This window comes from Poecilia formosa, unplaced genomic scaffold (genome assembly GCF_000485575.1).
Source record: "Poecilia formosa unplaced genomic scaffold, Poecilia_formosa-5.1.2 Scaffold26, whole genome shotgun sequence".
NCBI lineage: Eukaryota > Metazoa > Chordata > Actinopteri > Cyprinodontiformes > Poeciliidae > Poecilia > Poecilia formosa.
The window spans coordinates 1,003,819-1,023,826 of record NW_006799965.1 but is presented as its reverse complement, the minus strand read 5'-3'; the positions used below and the strand labels follow the sequence as shown (position 1 = coordinate 1,023,826).

Here is a 20,008-nt window from a genome sequence, read left to right as displayed (position 1 = left end):
TAAAAGAGCTCCAGAATCCCATCCACTCAAAGAAGTAACAAGGAAACAAAAGATGATCTACAGCACTCTCTAGTGGCCGCTCTATAAATAGATGTCTGACTGTGAAGACCAAGTATGTCTTTATTGAGTGTGTGTACTTAAAATTAAGTTATCTTTTGTTAATGCATGTATTTCTAAGTAGGAGTATCCTTGATGTGAGTCTCTTTGTATGCTATGTGTTCAAGGGAATAGGCCTTTGCATAGAAAAACATTTTTTTCTGATAACAGGTTGTGCTTATGTACTCTTTTGTGAGTGCATGTCTCACTTGACCTCATATTTGTCTTTTTTTTGTTAAAAAGAAATATACCATACAAAACGTAAAATATTTGAACAAATTTGCATTAATCAGCACCCATACTGCGATGGCTGGCTGTCATCTCTGCCTTGGAAACAGATAAACAGTGGCAGTGTTTGTGATGCCAAGTTCCAGGAATGAAATAATTTGCATCCCTATCTGTGTTTATAATCCGTTCTTCCAAACTTTTTCTATTGCAGAGACCTTTAGGCTAAGCAAAGCAGAGCAGATCAATGCATGGGTCTGTGCCTTGAGCGACAAACCAGGTAAAATCAAGACATTTAAGCTTTATAATAATGTAATCGTGGGCAATATTGGATTATTTATGTCATTGTATCGTAAGTATAAAATTTACTGGATGTTCTTTGCACTTAAGTCTTAAATTGATCACTTTTGGTTGACAGAGAATGATCAAAACAGGGAGAGAGCTTTTGCTTGGACTTCTTCTGGGTAAAAACTTACTATATTTGATTATTCACTATTTTGGCAGTCTGGGTATCAAGTATTTCTATTTGATTCTGTTTGATCTCCTCCGTGTTCTATTTTTTTGTAGTTTGTGTCTTCTCTTCCTCGGTTGCTGCTGACTGTAAGGGATGTAATATTACAAAAGGTAAAAATACAAGTTACTTATGGCCAGAATTTCATCAAAATATGACAGAAGTGTTCTAAATAAGTGTTTTTCAATTATTATTTCTCTGTAGCTTGCTGTGAGGGGAAACATAACGTCACTGAGTGTTCTAATGGTATATCTGCTCTTTCTTACTTGTTTATTTTAAGATAAGAGCTGGGAGTTTTACATATGATTGCAAATGCTGTAGCTTTAATGTCGTAAGATCAGCAAAGTCAAACAGAGGTCATCAAAAACGTGGTAGACTCAAAACATTAACTAAAAATGTGTAACTGTTGATATTCCTTATAAATATTGACCACATAGACAAGGAATGAGCTGAATAGCTAAATGTCTAGAATATATGAATATCTAGATGTCACTATAAACTGCTAATCAGAAGTAATATCATTAACATCCAGAAGTAAGATCCTAAACTAAACTCTTTTTCTTCCCAACAGACTTCAAAGCAGAGGTCAATAGTTCTGTAACCGCCATAAAAGAGGGCGATGACGTAACTCTAGAATGCTCCCACAACATCCCTGCTCTGAACCTGAGCTATGGATGGTTCAAGGACGACAAAAATACTGATGGCAATAACAAAACCATTACTTTTCAACGCGTCCTTTCAAACAGTAATGGCAAATACAAATGCTGTGTGAAGACCTCATGTGGCAACTGTGAATCCGTCACATTTGATTTCAATGTAGAGAGTAAGTAGACGTCATGATTCTACAATGGCTCTCAATTTTTATTTTTTATTTTTGTAGGAAAACAAGGTTAAAGGTTTTAACTTTTGATATTTTTCTTGTTTTTGTTCCCTGTGACTCTCCATGTCATTCAGGCAACTCAATCGTGATCCTCATTGTCTGTGGAGTTTCAGCTTTGGCCCTTGTCCTAATAATGGGGGTGGCTATGAAGGTTAAGCTTCAAATGGACAAGAGTAAGAGCTTTATTTGGATTGTTTAATTCTCTTCTTTCTTTTTAAAACGTTAAACTGACTGAAGGAGCAGTAGTCTTGTTTCAAGAAACACAACCAGTCAGCAGTTGCTTAGCATAACAGCACAAAGACTAAAACATGGGTAAACACCTACACTCCCTCCATGCAAACATAGTAAAATTCCTGGCGGCTTGTTAACAAAGTTCTTTTAATAAATTTCTGATGAATGGTGTGTATTGGATTTACAGAGCCATGTGGATTCATATGACTACAGCCATGCAAATCTGAAAACAACCCCTTACTCTCTGACAGTATTTAAAACGTTATCTAAAATAAATTAATTTCATATAGCAGAGACTAAATTACATGGAATTTGAATGTTGCACAAAAATTGATACAAATTTAGATGTTAACAAATTAGCAACATCAGTGGTTAAATATGTTAAATAACGAATATTGCTACATAGAGCTTTTAAACTGAGTTATAACATGTTCCTCTTTTTTTTTGTTTTTTTTTTTTTGTTTATAATTAATTCTGGTCCATAACAAAATTTCAAATACAGTTTTAGAATAGAAAACCACAACTGAGAGTTGTTCAGACTTTGGCCACCAGATGGCAAGAGTTTCTATTATGATCCAGTGTTGACCCGGTTCATCGTTAGCAAGAACTAGTTCTTATCGTAGTTCATTCACGTTAAAATACACACATCGTAAAAAAAACAAAAAAACAAAAAACACCTAGATATTTTTAACTGAGCTCCTACACAAACTAGCTCTTGTTCATTTGTCGTATTTTGTTTGATGTGTTGAAAAAAATATTGGTAGATTATATCATTAAGAAATAAGCAAATGGGTTATCCCACTGCCTCACACCTGTTTTATTCTGTCTTATTTTCTTTGCTCTCCTCCACATTATTTTATTATTGCTAAATTTCCAAAATGACTGACATCACGTACAAAAATAGAGACATAGTCATATTCCACCAATTTAAAATAATACTGATGCTCCTTTGGAAAGCTAATGTAAGCAAGCAAAGTTGATGTGTTTTTTTTTTTGTTGTTGTTGTTGTTGTTGTTTTTCATGACCTCGAACATTTGACCAACGATTTTCTTTTTATGCTTCAGATTATTTATTTTACTGTTAATGTTGTCTTTTTACTACATTTTGATTGCATTTAAATAAGATACCTCTTAGTTATTTTAAGCCATACCCCAGACTCCTTAAAGCGTTCCCCGTAAACATTATTTCTCAACACACAGTGTTTCATCTGTGTTGTTTTTCATCCTTATCAGTTGGTGAGCAAACATGCTTTTCATCATAAGCAGCGTGAGAAGATTTATGACATTTTGGAGTTAACACTCATTTGTCTTTCCGCCTAGAGCTGCATTGTAAGATAAGGGTTTCAATCAGATTTGCACATGTTTTAAACATTAAACTGTAACAAGACCAAACAAACTAGATATGATGTGACAGTCTGATGCGTTTAAAGGTCTGGTTGATTAATTCCTTTAGTTTTGGTCTGACTCAGCTCTGCTGTTTCCTGCCTTTGTGAGCATTTGTATTCATTTAGAAGAGATGGATGTTGTAATGATGTTTGCAGATCTTAAAGCTACATATTATGAACCTGCAGTGCTTATTAATCAGCGTTACCCTATGCCTATTGGCAGATCAACACAAGGAGAGGATGAGGCAGAGGGCAGAGCAGAGGGCACAAGAAGCACAGAATGCCGGTCCGATCCCATTTGCCCGAGGATACTGAAGAAAATGACCTATTCCACATAACTGTGATGAATGAATGCTAAGCTTCCTGTTATAATGTACTCCTACTGTTCCTTTATGTAAATAAAACGCATCCAGTTTCTGTTTGTGTCTCTGTTGGCAAATAAGAAATTCAAAGTTGAAGAATATATCTGGGTTTTTTTTTGTTTTTTAGATTTTTTTTCTCAGGTTATATATTTCTGAAGAGGTTACTGTCAACATTCCCACTAGATGTTTGCAAAAACCCCAGTAATGAACTAAAATTTGGTTTACAATGTTAATGTGAATTAAAATAACGTAAAGTTCAAATACTGAATGCAAGAGGTGTAAATATAAATAAAATAAAAAAAGCTACAAATCTAACTGGAATCTGTCAAAACTTATTTTGATCTGTGTAACGTAATGTCATCTGGTTTAGTCCAAAAAATAAAAAGGTGTCTCATTGTCATGGTAACCCCCACAAGGAACCATGTCACTGAGAGTAATAACAGGCTCTCAACACCTTCACAATGTCATAGTTGCAAAACATACTTTTGTTTTGTTATGTGTCTTTTGTTAGACACACTTCTGAACTTCTGATTGTTTCAGTCAGCGCTGTCGTGGTCATAATCCAGAAGTGGGAATATCTTTTTACCATAACCTTTCCCAACTCTTGCAGCGAGAATCAAACTAATGTTTTCAAAGTTGTGTTGTTTTTTTGTTGTTTTTTTTCTCAAAACACACAATTAGTTCACTCAACCACATTGCTGTGGATGTAGACTAACTGTGCAGAAATCCGCAGCTGAAGAAAATGTTTGTTGCATCTTGTTTAAAGTTATCAGCAGAAGATTTGGACAAACCAGTAAAGCACAGAAAAAATAACACATCAAAAATGTCGTACCATCAGTGATGTTTGGAGGTGAAGGCATCATGTTCAGGGGTTATTTTTCAGTAAATGGTAATGTCAGACTTTTAACTGGAGGGAGGACAACTGGAGAAACGTAATCAAACACGTATGACGGAAATCCAATCCCAAATACTCTGCGAAGGAAACAGCCTGTTAGCATCAGAGAAAGAAAGCTAGATTGACTGAGTCAATCAACCGACCTGAATCTGCTTGAAAACCTGCGGACAAAGTCAAAACTCAGAGTATTGGCGAGTTGTCCGCAAAATGTTAAAGATTTGAATTACAGCTTGTGTGGAAAAAATGGACAAAATAACTCCTGACCAATACATCCCAACTAGATGAAGCCATCATTGATTAAAAAAAAAAGAAAAAAATGAAGGATAATAATTGTGTTTAACTAAGGTTGTTCAATCTGCTAATAACATTCCACTGTTCCAATATATATATCTTGATCTCTGTGGGTTACATGGGTTTGTTTGTGGGCCCATTTGAAAAGCAATAAAAAGTCGATGTGTTAAATACTTATTTTCCCCACTGTATGAATATTTTTCATGGCGTAACCCTCCTTCCACGTCGCCCTGTTTAGTTGAGGAAAAAGAGCCTAGAAATGTTTTAATCCAAATACAGGACAGAGATTCCCACTAATCCTCCTGGATGCTCTATTCACAGAAGCACACTCTACACAGAGCAGCTTAACAGTGGCTAGCCTGTAATGGATATATTGAACAATAAATCCATCCAGTCCCCCTCTAAAAGGCAACCATGTGAGGAATCAGACTAAAGAAAGCAGAAACAGTCTCCTGGTTCAACGCTCTGATTTAACCCTCGAATATTTACATGTTAACCTTGTTCACATTAAGAGTGTTTTGCATCAGCAGCAGTCATATGAGTGATCTTTTTTTTTTATTATTATTATTATTTTCCAATCTGTGTATGTGAATGGGTTGGGAAGAGCTGTTTATTTAGCTGCCTCCTACAGCAGGTGGCAAACGGATAATCCAGGTAAAGCCACTGCAAAGTGGAGAGGGAGGGATGGACCAAGGGGCCGGGGGGGAGGGAGAAAGGGAGGAGGATGGAGCGGCCTCTTCTTGGACGGCCAGGGCTAATTCTGGCCTCCTAATCCTAGTCCACATCCACCCTCCCCCTCTTCCTGTTCACAGTGGCACTAAGGAGCTGTTGACGCCCAGGTAGACATTATCACGTACACACATAACACTTAACCTAGACAAGTTTTCAGAGAAGGGGAGAGGGTAAAAAAAAAAAAGAAAGAAAGCAGCGTTTGCAGGTTAATTGTCTGGATAGATACTCTGCGTGATCTGGATTGCTTACACACCCGTGTGAGTGTCACTGGAGAATGTAGCTGCAGCCTGCTAGCCAGGCCACAGGACACACACCAACATGGGAGAAGCTCAGAAGGTAGGTGATCTTGATCTGCCACCACAGCAGGACACAGAAAGTCAAATGTGAGCTTACGTGTATTTGTTTCTTTGGTTTGGTTCTGACTCCTAAATGATGAACCAGTCAGGATTTTAATTTTTTTTCCCCTCTCACTCTGTGTTATTCTCAGTCAGAATGGATTATCCAAATTCCTCAGGTTGTGTCAGTTCAACTCTGATTGTACCGTTACATTTGTCTCTTTGATGTGGAGTAAATCACCACAAGCGTCGTCTTAAGTGTTGAACTTTTGGTGCAAAACTGTCAGCATATGTGGCGGTCCTGCTACGCCATATAAACTGTTGCGCAACCTTTCAGACTAATCACATTAAACAAGGTTCTATTATATGAATGGAGCGCCTGATGCCAACGCTTTTCTAAATGCAGCATCAGATCATTTTTTCTCAGGATGGGGGGTTAGGGAGGGGTGGTAGTCACAACAAAACCGTTAACATGAGTTGGAAGAAAAGCTTTAACCACAAATCAGAGAGAGGTCAGGGAGGGTTTATTAGTTTACTGATAGAAGTCATGTTTGGGTTTTTTTCCATTAGCTGTTCAAGAAGTTTCTGCTCCTTGACCCCCATTACAAATATAAAAAAAAAAAAAAGACCTGCTGTCGTGTTACGGGTGTAAACGCAGTTCACTCCTTGCCGTGTTTTTTTTTTTTTTTTCTGTCTGACCTCCTGCCCCTGACACTCACCACCTTGCAGGGCTTACTCTCTGTCATAGAGAAACTGAAAGGATCCACAGAGCAGGAGGTCAGGATAGTGCTGCTGGGTTTGGACAACGCAGGCAAGACAACGCTGCTGAAAAGCCTCGCCTCGGAAGACGTGAACACCATCACACCAACGCAGGTACGAGGGAACGATTAAGAGATAACAGCGTGCAGACTGCATTGCCTGCTTTCTTATAACAGAATCAGACTTTTTCAGTGTATGTAGTAAAAGTATGACACATAGATGTCATCTTCACATCCTTTAAATAACATTTCATAAGAACATAAACCATGTTTTGATTTGGATCTCCCCAGCACGCTTTCTTGCAAGATATACAAAACTGAAGCAGAGTTCTCAGTTTTTTTTTGTTTGTTTTTTTCCCTATCGTCTCGCTCTGATGCAATTATCTAATCTCTAATGTCATTATCTGATGCCCTTATCTGACTCTTCCAAGAAAATATTAAATGTACTGCCAGGTCCTGGACCATTGTGACATCTCTGCGGGCAGGGAGGATGTCAACCAGTAAGACGCAGCGACAGTGGCCGTGAAAGTAAATCAGACTTGACACATCAGCCCATACTCTTGGCTTGATCCTTCTGGTCTTATCCTCAGATTTGCTCCTCGGCTGCCCCTCAGGATAACGTTGTTACACAACTTTGCCAAGTGAAACACGGGGAGAGATGTTATGAAAATCAGCTTGCAGATTAACACGCCGGACGTGTCTTTCTGAAGCACGCGTCGCTTTCTCACCGACGCATAACGTGTTTGTAGCTAAGAATGACAAAGCAAAGAATACTTTATTAGTGATGTGTTTCAGGAGGCTTCCGCTCCGCTTTGAATAATAGGTTGTGACACTTTGCTCCCTGCGGTTTCTTCCAGGGCTTCAATATAAAGAGCGTGGCCTCTCATGGCATGAAACTAAATGTTTGGGACATTGGAGGACAGAGGAAGATCAGACAATTTTGGAAGAAGTACCTGGAAAACACAGACCTCTTGGTGAGCAATGTTGATTTAACTCAACCCATTCTTACATGTTTCCAACATCCAACAGGTTGTACATATTTACTTACAAAAAGATCATAATGTCCAAATGAAAAACAGTGTGTGCTTTGTTGATTTGCGATATTATGATCAATGGTAAAGCTAGCAGAAAGGGAAATCCACCAGCAGATTGAAATATTTCAGCAATGAATCCTGCATATAGCATATTCTAGTTTCTTAGAGACAATAAAATTCATGGTGATGCTGTTAAGAGAATAGACTATTTTTTATGTTTTCTTCTTTTTTTTTTAGATTTATGTTATTGACAGCGCAGACAAGAAGAGGTTTGAGGAGACGGGATTGGTGAGCTTGGAAATTCATTTTGATTCCCACCCCACAAAACAGAAAAAAAAGAAGCATCACAGTGTCTTAAGATATCACGTTTGACTTTTTATGTGTATTTAAAATTCCTTGTTGATTTTCAAGCGGTTTCTGCAAAACCCGAGTAAGATAATCATCTCAGTTTGCTTAGTAAGTTGCCCATATTTTTAACTGAAATCTTAAGAAACCTGAAATACAGAAAAGAATATCAACACAGTATTGTCTTCTCTTAATCTATGATGTCTTCCTAATTTATTGATAAGGATGATAAGGAATGGGGGGAAAAAATCAAAGGTTTACTGTTAGAAAACCTGCAGCAAAATTGTTCATTGTGAGATCATGCTACTGCACTGAATAAGGAAAGGTGGAAGATGCTGCTATTGTAATAATTACACCTACTTGAAAGCATCTGCTGGGATGTTTTGAACTCTTAAAACTTACAATGACAGAACGATTTCAGAAAGCAATATTTCAGTCATTCTCTGACTACAAAACTATGTCATGTCTGATTATATAAAATTATCTTGTCATTTTCATGCATACCCCGTTTTGTTTGCTGTCTTACAACACGAAGTCTGACTTATCCGTCGTTGAAAACTGTATATTTGTTCTGGCAGCTTAAGGTACTTTTCTAATTATATACCAGGATGAAAGCTAGCATAACTCTCATCCCTAACCAAGGAACTAAAGGTAGTTATCTGTGTTTAATTTACCACTTTGGGATCGGTGATGTCCTTTCAGTATTCTACATCAAACATTTTACTTTGACAGTCTGCATGACTCACAAAAGCTGTTTGTGCAGGAGCTGTCTGAGCTGATCGATGAAGAAAATTTGAAGGGCGTTCCGGTGCTCATCTTCGCTAATAAGCAAGATCTGGCCACAGCATCACCGGCTAGCGAGATTGCTGAGGGGCTCAACCTGCACACATACCGGGACCGCGAGTGGCAAATTCAGGCATGTTCGGCCGTTTCTGGGGAGGGAGTTCAGGTAAGGAGCAACAGCTGCTTATTTAGTTTTTTTTTGGTTTTTTTTGACACATTACAACCATAAATATTTCTTATCTCATCAGGATTTTATGGGACATAAAGTCCAAAACATAAAGAAGTGAATATTTGTAAAGTGGAATTAAAATAGCACACAGTTTTCATAATTACGCACAAATTCGAATCAGGGTTAGGTTACAAGTCAATGTCAATAGCATTGAACTTACTACTGAGTTCTTTTCAACCCATCATATGAAAACATGAAGAGTCTCTGCAAAAGCACAAACACATGAAATATCACCTAAACTCAGAGACTGGACAGGGAGGGCATTAATCAGAGAGGTATTTGTATAGAAGAATAAAGTGTTGTGCTCAGATGAGACCAAAGCAGAACTTTTTTGACGTGGAACACGGTGGAGGCTGCGTCATAATGTGGGAATACGTCAGCAGAGTTATTTGGAGGATTACAGGGCAACTCTAGAAGGAACCCTGCTACTGGAAAATGAGATGAAGGTTTCCCTTCTAGCAACAGCAATTTTAAACTGTTTAGACCTCAGGGATATTAGAAGTTTGTGATTAGGCATGATAATCTATGTTGACAGCGGCTTCCTGTGACGTCTGACAGCAAATCTTAATTTGCAGAGTATGATGAGCAAAAAAAATATATATATATCTTTAGATGTGCAAAGCTAGTTAACACATTCCTAAAGAGATGCTTAGCTGATAGCAGCAACAGATGGCTCTGCAAAGTATTGACTAAAACAAGGATGAAGTCAAATATGTGCCACAGTTTTCAGATTTCTATTTGTAAAACTATTTTGTTTTGAAAACTGTTTTATTTTCCTTCTACATGCCAATTTTGAGCCACTTTCTATTGGGAAGTTATGGAATATCCATGCTAGATATATCAAAGTTTGCGATTGCGGTGTTGCAAAATGCATAAAAGGCATGACTACTTTTGCGAATAATTTTTGAATAAACATCTACTGAAAAATCAAGACAACTCTGTTTACTTGCATAAGAGTAATTTGAACACACACAATTACTGTCTTAATTTTGCCAACAGGACGGCATGAACTGGATTTGCAACAACATTGTGAACAAGAAGAAGTGAAGACCAGTCCCAAAATAACACTGACCAGAATGAACCAGCGCACCAGCGTCACAGAATGTGATTCATATCTTTCACTTAATCTAATTATGATGCATTCAGCTGACCTCATAGATTGGAATGATTCTGTTTTTATGAATTTTTATTTTTATGAATGTTTTACAAAGGTAGTCGACATAAAGAAGAACCTAGTTCTAATAAGTATCAGTGTTTTAAGTATTAACATTGTTTGGAAATTAAACATTTTGGTTTCATCCCAAAAAGGTTTGGTTGAATCTGTCTGAGTTCCTTAATGCTGCAATTACCAAGGAAAGTGTGTAGCATTGCAGTAGCAGTTTTTGCGTGGGTGTGTGTAACGTGCACATTTTGACAATAAAATTAGTCATTTCTGCTGTGTTGTTACTTGTTTTCAGATTAAAGCCGTCCCTATGTAATCAAAGTGTCTTTACATTCACTTAGCACAATACAGAGAGAGGAGGTACAATCCCGTAAAAAAAAACCAAAAAAAAAAAAACAACTGTCACTGATGGACAGAAACTGCATTAATGTCAATGTACATACTTCATTGTGAGACAACTACAAGTTAATCTGACAAGTGCTAACATTTTGCTGTGAGATGGAGACAAACTGAGCAACAAGACTTGCAGAAGAGACAGCTTAAAATTACACACTTATGTGGCATAGCAAACAAGATATCAAATCTTAATGGCATAGCAGAGCAAACAGTGCAGGAAATTACACACAGAGCGAGACTGAGTAATTTCGGCATAGGCTCTTTTCCATGAAACGTTTTATATGTTAATTTTGGAACCATTACGTCGCAGACTGCCCGTCTTGCAGCATCGTTTTTGTCTGTCATCATCGGCTTTGCCACACGACGCCTCTCGCTTCCAGCTGTGAATGCTGTTTGTTCCTCAAGCGGAAATGCAAATCCTCTAACAAAATCTGAGCAACTGGGACGGAGAAAACCTGTTTTTTACATTCTTTGTAAGATGCGGTCAGACCATTGATTTTTTTTATTTTTTTTCAGAGCTCTGTCTTTGTCAGCTGTCTCTCCTGGGAGGATAGCCGTCAGAGACCCTCCAGGCATTAGGGCCCACACACTCCTGTGATTATTCTGATGTTGTGTTTTGTTTGACTGACCTTGGTGTGTGCTAAATCCTTCATTCATGCTCCCCCCTTTTTTTTTTTGGCTCTTCCTAACTGCATTTGGATGTAATTGATCCTTTGTTTCTATTGTGTAAAGCTGCAATTAACCACCTGAAGCCACTCTGAAATTAACAGCTAGCGAGGTCCATTGTGTGCTTTTACACATTAAATTGTGCTAATGAATACTTTTATCATTTTTGTTGTTGTTGTTGTTGTTGTTATTTCTTGAATCTTTTGACGGAGAGCTTTAGACTTCTCAGTAGATGTTCATGAATTTAATGATTTTCTTCTTGCAGATTTTAATCTGAGGCAAGACTGAACATTTTTAGTCCTCAGTTGCCTTTGAGCACCCCCTGGTACTTCACCGGGGGGGGGTGGCGCACCAATTACAAGTTGTGAAAAATGGATCATTATGGTAGTTTGAAGGAGGCAGACAGCGAAGGCCCTGGGGGAGGGGAGGTAAGCTGGTATTTTGCAATGTGCATTGAGGGTTTTTTTTTTTTTTTTTTTTTTTTAACTAACAGGTGGCTGCACCAAAGGGTCTGAATAATCTCTTAGCCACCAAGGAATCTGCTTGCTTTTATCCTGGACCTTCTGGTCAGGCAAAGCCTTAATTCCTGACAGTGTGTCAATAAATTATAGGCTTCACTGAAGGCCACATTGTTTTAGCTTTCACTTTGTTTGTGCTTTAACTATACTCCTCTTTCTTTTGTTAAAAATTATCTGCACATAGATATAACTGTATATCATGAATGACAGCACTTTGAGGGGATGTGATGTCACTGTCACACAGGCGGCCCCTAAGTCTGCGTTGCCATGGCAGCCCTCCCTATTATTCCTGGTCCTCCAGCCACCTCTCATCTCCATTGCTCTCCAGCCCTCCCTCTCGTTTTTTATGATACTTCCCGACCTGTGCTCACCAAAAGCAAACCAAGAATCCTGTAACGGAAAGATTGAGTACGGCGGTACGGCTCCTGAACGCAACAGGTAAGCACAAAAGACAAAGTCAGTGCAGTGTTTTATGCAATGAATAAAAAAAATTTTCTAAAATGAATAGTGTTAAGCTTGACATAGTAAAGTATGTCAAAGGGATAAGGGTGGCATAAAATAGTCTTATGCAGATTATCAGCACTTTAACATGCTTATCTTGCAATGTTTATGGTGTTTTGCTTGAAGCTGCACATTCCTTGGGCTTCATCCTTTTCTGTGGTGTGCGAAGGATCGAGCAACTGAGCAAAGGCTATACAAGTGGCAACAAAAATTACTGCCCACTTAGCTATCAGCTATAGCTCTAGCAATGAAGCTCAGCTAGCTTTAGAAGAAGAAGTTAGAAAAGTATCAGTTCAAAAGTGTGAATGAGTTATTTCTTCATACATGATGGTGTTGTTTATAATTGTTTTCATTGCTTTGTGCCAATCATTACTTGAATTGTTGTTTTAGTAACTGTGACTATTACTTCCACTATAACTAGTGCAAGTAATAGTCTATATTTAAAATAAAGAGTAACTACAATTCTGTACAACCATCTACAGACTATGTGCAGGGATATATCATTGTTCATAATTTGGTGTTCAAAGTGGGCTTTATTATTGCCAAATTAAACCAATACCCTTCTGCAGCAACCAGACTCTTCACTGCCCTGTCCACTTTGCTTAAAAGACCAGATTTTATTATTTAAAGTGGACAAAATGGACTCTTAGCTCATCCAAGCTTCCTCGATGTTTGTCTCTGAGAATATTGAAAGTTTTTCTTAAGTTTCAGACTGCATTATTTTGTATGTACAAAAACAGTCTGCTGCATAAAGGCTGATAATCATTGGGTTTCTGTTTGATTAACACTATCTATAATCAAGTTAGGTGCAATACTGAATTAAATGCTTTTTCCACCCCAATAAATAATCTTCTTGTTCTCCTTTGTGAATGCAGTTTTTTTAACTTCCTCAAGAGGTCAATAATTAATCTTCAGCTGAATTAACCTTATTGATAATCAATGTGATTGACTGGGTTCTGGACAGAAAGGGAGACTGGTTGGTGTCTGGATATTAAGGCCATTTAAAGGACCTGGTAGTTATTACAGTCCACACACCACTGAGTTACTTAATAATGTGCCTGTTTGAAAGTGACTTCAGGTAGTTGGGACTTGATTCTGCACTGAATTATGTGTGTTTTCTTTTTGAAGGTATCATCAATCCTGCCCAGCCTACAAAGGAAGCACCCCTTCTCATCATGTCAGTAGTCACACACTTTGCATCCGTGGAGTCGTGGTTTCCCAGTTTCAATGCTACCCCAGCAGCGTTGAGCCTCATGACCCCGGCCACACTTCTGCCTGAGGAAAGGCACCACATGGAAATACAGACCATTGTGATTATTGTCATTTTCTGTGTCGTCTGCTTCCTTCTCCTGCTGGCCTTCTTTTATGCCTCCTGCTTCCACTTTTCCATCGGTTCATCTCGGAAGGAGTCACGGCCGGCTAACGGATGCAGCCTAGAGCCAGAGGACACCACATACAGGCGCAGCTCATTTGAAATCCAGTCAGTGCAAAACGTAGTCTGACTGATAAGAACAGTAAAAGTAATAACTATAGGCTTTCTTGTCATTTTGACTAAAAGCTACGCCAAAAGAAAACTTTGCGATAAATAAAAAGGCACAGGCTTGATGAATTACAGAGCTGAAAGAAAATTACACACAAAGAGGTGTTGTGAAAATTTTCAATAAAATTAACTTCACTTTGTCCCTGTGTGCATATACAACATTTATTTAATATTAATCTATAGCTGAGTATAAAAATGCAAAATAAAATATATAAATCATATGAAAATGAAAACATGAGTGAATTATGTCGTCGAGGATCAAGAAAAAAATAAATGTGTCTGCACAGGGATTCATTTCAGCCTCCGATATCCTGAGTGAAGTGACAAATGATTTCCTCTTATGAGTGGAAGGATGAGCTTTTGAATAATACAGACATATGAAAGACAAGGAACAGAGATGGAGAGGAGAGATCCATAATGATGAAATGATGGCATCCACGCGGTGCAACAGAGCAAACAATAACATATTATTATTTGTGCTGTGCAGCTACATTACAGGAGCATATCAGGACAGTGTAATAAGTATTATCTAAAGGAAGAAATGTGTAAAACAAATCTGAATCAGTCCAAGTATCATAAAACCCAGTTTTGCAGCAAACGGATCTAGGATTCTTTAAAAAAAGAGCAGACTATTACTTGCACTGTTCACATTGCTTTCATCACGTTTCTAGAAATTGCCAACATGCTGTCTGGTAGTTTTTCAGGGTAAGTTGTTTTTCCCCATATAAATTGAAGCCAATCACACAACAGCTGCTCATAAATGGTTTGACCCATTTGACCAAACAATTTCCGAGGGTTGAGGCTGGGATACAGGGTTGGCCGTGACAAAGCTAAGAGCACGCTGTCAGTCTCTTTCATTGCTAAGTGGGTTTCTCCTGTCCTTGGTGGTTGTTGAGGTCCATTTTAATCAGGCGAGGCATGTTTGAGGATTAGTTCCTACAGTTTTTTTTTTGTTTTTTTTGTGACACTGCAGGATGTGAAACTTCATCGGTTTTGCTTGAAGTGATTCACCTACAATACACTCACTGTTTATTCCACACGCTATATGGCTCTCAGATTATAAAGTAATGATTTATCTGTTGAGTTGAGTCTGATGTTAAACATCACCAACCTTTTCTGTGAGGATGTTGTTTGACGTTCGGCTCAAAAAGTTGCTTTTTTTTTTTTTTAACCCATGAAGCTGTAGTCGAATGCCCTGAAGCCCTGTTCTAGTTTTCAGCTGAGTCTTTCCAGGTCCCCTAGTGTGGACTTTCATCCAGGCCTCCTTCAGGCATTTCTGCACTGCTTTTACAGAAACTATGTTAAGTCATAGGTGTTTTATTAATATAAACAGTCTGGAGGGGAAAAAAATTACCATCTATTACCCAGACTAGATGAGGAAGTTTACTCTTTCTAGGAAGTTTCTCTGGGCTTCACATCATACAACGTCTTAAACTGTATATATAAGGTGATCTAAGTGATGATACACATATTTCTAAGTGTTACCGAAATATGCCCTCTTACATATTTCGGTAACACTTTATTTGACTGGGTGTGCATAAGACTGATGTGACTGTCATGAACATGACCTAACACCTGTCATGAACATGAAAGAGTCTTTATGATTGTCTATGACATGTCATGAAGTGTCATTCGGTAAATAATGGCACGTTAAATGCAAAGTTGCCTTAAAAGTTGCATTAAAAGTCTATTAAAAGTGCCAACTTTGCTTAATTTTGTAAATAATGACAATCTAATGCAAAGTTGGCACTTTTAATGGACTTTTTGTTTCTTTTCCCCCACGTAGTTGTTTGTGAACGTCAAACAAATTTCAATTTCAGACAAAGGTAACCTACACTCACCAAGCAGCTTTCAAAATGTAATTTTATTTGTTGAAGAGGAAAAGCAATTCAATCTAACCATCATTAGCTGGCAACGACTGCCATGTAGCATTTGTAAGCGGACAATTACTTTTTACGACACCGTGGGAGGATTTGACCTCTTCTTTTTGCTTTCTTCACTTTTCTAAATTTTCAGAATTTGTGGATAATGGTTCTCACTTTAGTTCTCACCATGTCGTTCCAAACCATTAAAACCATTAAAACTGCATTTTGTACTTATTCAGTTTGTCTGTCTGGTATTAAAATCGATCTAAAGCTTTTTAGGGGTGAATACTTTTTGACCGTATGCATCTGAACATAGACTATTATCAGTTATAATTTGATACAGAAAATAATATGCATTTACGTTAAATGGCACGTCAGATTTCAGCATTTCCTTGATTATTGGCCTCCTAGTAAAAATACATTATCACCAAGAGAAATATAAATTGCTGTGCACACTTAACTAAAGGGCCATGAAATGGACTGTTTAGAGGAGCAAAGCACGCCAGGTTGAAATGGAAACACCTGGGTAGAAAATGAAGGCTAGAACTGTCCAAGGGGCAAAGTGACCTGGAGCCAAAGCCAGCTGTTGTGAGGTAGAGCATAATCAACTCGTGATGAAACTGGTACTCAAAGCAGCAATCTCCAGATCCTGTCATGGAGACTGTCCAAATTTTGGTGGGATTTGTGGAAGCAAAAGATGCAAAGATGTGTCATCTTGCCACAGTAATCTGTCAAGAGTGACAATGAAAGTTAACTGTAATTTTAGCAAAGCGGACATGCTATAGACTATTTTTCTAGCCTTACGAAAAGAGATTTCTTTCACATTAAACTCTGCTTCAAGTTTCTTCAGAAAATTGAATAAATTCTCCATTTTTGATATGATATGTTTCTCTTTATTGGTGTCTTGATCAGACAGAGGGAACCTCAAGCAATCAGAGATTTTAAAAAGTTGACATTAGGTCAAGCAAGATTGTTTGCGGCTCAGGGATATCTCACTTGTAGCAATCATTTACATTATATAGCAGTAGGACCTTAGAAAAAGACATTATTGATGAACTAGGTTTAGAGACTGAACATAATTTGGACAATATTTTTTACTTCTGTTCCTTACAAACCGCTTATCATGCAGTGCATATAAATACACAAGCTTGGATGCGAAACGCGGCGTTCGCTTTTCTATTCCCTGACGACAGATGGATCACTCTGGTGTTTTCTAAGATTGGCACCTGCAATCAGCTACCTCCAACACCTTCGGGAGTCGCTTTGCTGTTATCGCTGAATGTACAGTCACAGGCAGAGTCAGGCCTGCTGATAAAATGTCACACTGACAACCAAGCTGCTCACACAAGCAAAGAATTTTAAGTGTACAGGGACAAAAGATATCTAAATATTGACTTTAAAGATTAGGTTAGATTCTGTCTGCAGATATGATGAAAAACAACATCAAGTCTGAGTCATGGAATAATCCTGAAAATGTTTTTTCTAAAAATGTTACTGGTAAGGAGAAATATGCACCAATGTCCATGTTTTAAATATGTCCAACTGTGCATTTAATGATGTGTTTAACTAATTTATTAGGTTCCTTGATAGAAACTGAAAATGGTTTTACTTTTAACAGAAATCATTAATATTCCAGCAGCAAAGCAAAAAAAAAAAAAATGTAAAAATGAAAGAATCTGCATACAAAATAAAGCTCAATATATAAAAATATCACTCATGTTAAACAAATAATACAAAATCTTGAGTCAGAGATCATTGATTGTAGTCATAAAAAGCACAAATCAATATCTTCAATGATGGTGATTAATATTGGCTCTGTTTCAAGGATGCACTGCCTTCCTTGGGAGTGCTGCTGAGCAAAATGTTCATCTGAATAAGATCAGGTCTGCCACACAACTACTCACATTAGAAACACGTCTCACCAAATTAGAATTTCATCAAAAAGCTAAATCATTTCGTCAACACAGTTGAAAAAGACAAACGTCAATTCACGAAACGCGCGGTGACATTCAAAGCATTTATCTTAGCAAATGTTGACGCTTATGGCTATGCTCATAAAAATGCAAACGTTCCACTTCTCAGAAAGTTAAAATACAGCCTCAAACACACAGTCATGGGGAAGACTGCTGACGTCTCAGCTGTCCTGCAGACAGTTACTGAGTCCCCCACAGAGAGAAAAACTGTGTTTCTAAAGCTTGCTTTTTTACAGAGCTGTATCCATGTATACTAATTGTCAAGTGGATGGATGGATGGATGGATGGATGGATGGATGGATGGATGGATGGATGGATGGATGGATGGATGGATGGATGGATCCAGAGACAATGTCAGAGGAGCCTTACTTGGCATAAGGAGAAGAAAACGGATTACAACATCGCTCAGTGGTCCAATATAACTTCTCTTGCTAATTTTGCTTTGAATCGATCTCCCGTAGTCTGGAAGAAGAGTAGAAAGTCACAGAATCCACCTTGTTTAAAGTGCAGTGTGAAGTTTCCACTGTCAGCGATGATTTTGAAGAGCGATGTCCTCTGCTGGTGTTGGTCCGCTGTGTTCTGGTCAAAGTCAGCGCTGCCATCTACCTGGAAACATCAGAGCTGACGACTTTATGCTTCCCTCTTTATGCTAGTTTCATTTTTAAAAACTTGCTCAACTCACAGTTTATTCCACATCTCTGGTGTTTTCTTATGCTCATTTTTAGGATTGTTTCTTCTTCCCTATGTCTCTCTGTGGTCCTCCAGTGCTGTTTCTTTTTAATAAGGATAAAGATACAAAGCAAAACATTTAGATGGTCACATGACGTATTTACCTTTGGCACTGTTAAGCAAAATTAGCAGATCCAAACAACAAAAGTGTCATCACGGCAACTATGCTCCTGTCTTCACGACAGACATGCCTTGTCTTTGATCTGGCTTTCTGTTAGAATTACTTTGGGCCAATTAAAGTCAACCATATGGGAGACGACAATGTGCCTTTAATATTTTAGGCAAGAAAACTTGAGTCCAATGAAGACGATATGAGAAGAATGTTAGAAATTGCAACTTTGATACAGATTATCTATTATTAATGACTGCAGACTTCTGAAAAAAAAATCTTCAAGAACACTGCACAATAGATATACTTAGAAAAAAAAAAGCCAAGGAACTTGGTTTGGAAAAAAATTCCAGCAAGAGTATGAAAAAAGCACAGCATGCAATTCAGACCGTACAAACGTTGACAGAGAGTTCTCCTTTGCATGACTTTTTATCCAATTTCACAGAAATCATCCTGGACTGGACTTTAACCAGATCTTTACATCTTTCATTTCAACAGTTATGTTATGTACCCAGAATGAATGGTGGAACAGCAAGTCATGAACTCGGATCTACGGGATTTTGGACCGCAAACAACCACAGACACGTGGCATAAAAAGCAAATCTAGGCTGCCAAATGGGCTGATCAGACATCAGAAACAGCACACAGTGTGCGGACACGCAGTTTAGCCACATTTCTTTTTACGTCTCTCCTGAAGCCATGTATGAGCAGGTTATTGATGTTCAGGCTGGTCTTTAACACTTCAGAGAGCTTAGACCCTACTGTCTCACATGAGAGAGCACAACGAGATAAATCGATCATAAATAACTCAATTTTATAAGAAAGGATCAGGCAAGTAGAAATCTAATATAACAACACAAGCTCTGCCCACAGCATGTAATGTGTAAAAGGACAGATATGACTGGCTACGTCCCGTTTGGCATGCTGCAGCATCGATAATGTCAAAAAATAAATAAATAAAATAAAATGCATGCCGCTGTTTACATTTCTGTAGCCTGGTCCATAACAGCCTTCAGTGCAGCAGAGATTTTTTGCTTGCATAAGAAAATGTTTTCAAAGAGGAAGGAGATGTTTTGGTAATGCACTCTGAGGAAAACACTCTCACTTGCAAATGGGTTCCCATTAGGCTCACAAGAGCTGCACTGTTTGATTACAAGCTAATTAGCAGCTCATTTCATGCATGGTAAGTGCTGCTAGAATGGGGCCCTGATTTGATTCGCTGCCCAGGCTTTTATTTCCCTGCTCCTAATTCATTTTAGCTCTTGCTGCATTTTTAGAATGTTTTACTTTTCAGCCATGGCCTTTTTAATAAAGATCTGTATCACTATAGTGTTTGTGTGTGCGTGCGTGCGCTCGCGTGCGTGTTCATGTGGACCGTTCAGACAGTCGTTTCCAAGAAGATGATGGGTTCCCACTCTGGTATGTATCTCATTTGTCCTTTTCGTTTGAAGCCGTGGC

At 38.1% G+C, this 20,008-nt stretch overlaps 1 protein-coding gene across 1 annotated transcript; it reads left to right on the top strand.

Annotated features, from left to right (window-relative positions):
* The first annotated feature begins 5,685 nt into the window (after window positions 1-5,685).
* On the top strand, window positions 5,686-11,478 carry arl3l1 (ADP ribosylation factor like GTPase 3, like 1). The gene is made up of 6 exons (XM_007548310.2): window positions 5,686-5,943; window positions 6,672-6,815; window positions 7,558-7,674; window positions 7,972-8,022; window positions 8,843-9,028; window positions 10,091-11,478. Exons 1-6 carry the CDS (start codon window positions 5,926-5,928, stop codon window positions 10,136-10,138), a joined length of 564 nt encoding a protein of 187 aa, XP_007548372.1. The 5' UTR covers window positions 5,686-5,925; the 3' UTR covers window positions 10,139-11,478.
* The last annotated feature ends 8,530 nt before the right edge of the window (window positions 11,479-20,008 follow it).

Excerpts from the sequence above, each read along its gene's own strand:
- arl3l1 (XM_007548310.2), top strand. Across the intron at positions 7,675-7,971 it reads TGGAAAACACAGACCTCTTG|ATTTATGTTATTGACAGCGC; the intron begins GTGAGCAATGTT and ends TTTTTTTTTTAG. Across the intron at positions 8,023-8,842 it reads GGTTTGAGGAGACGGGATTG|GAGCTGTCTGAGCTGATCGA; the intron begins GTGAGCTTGGAA and ends CTGTTTGTGCAG.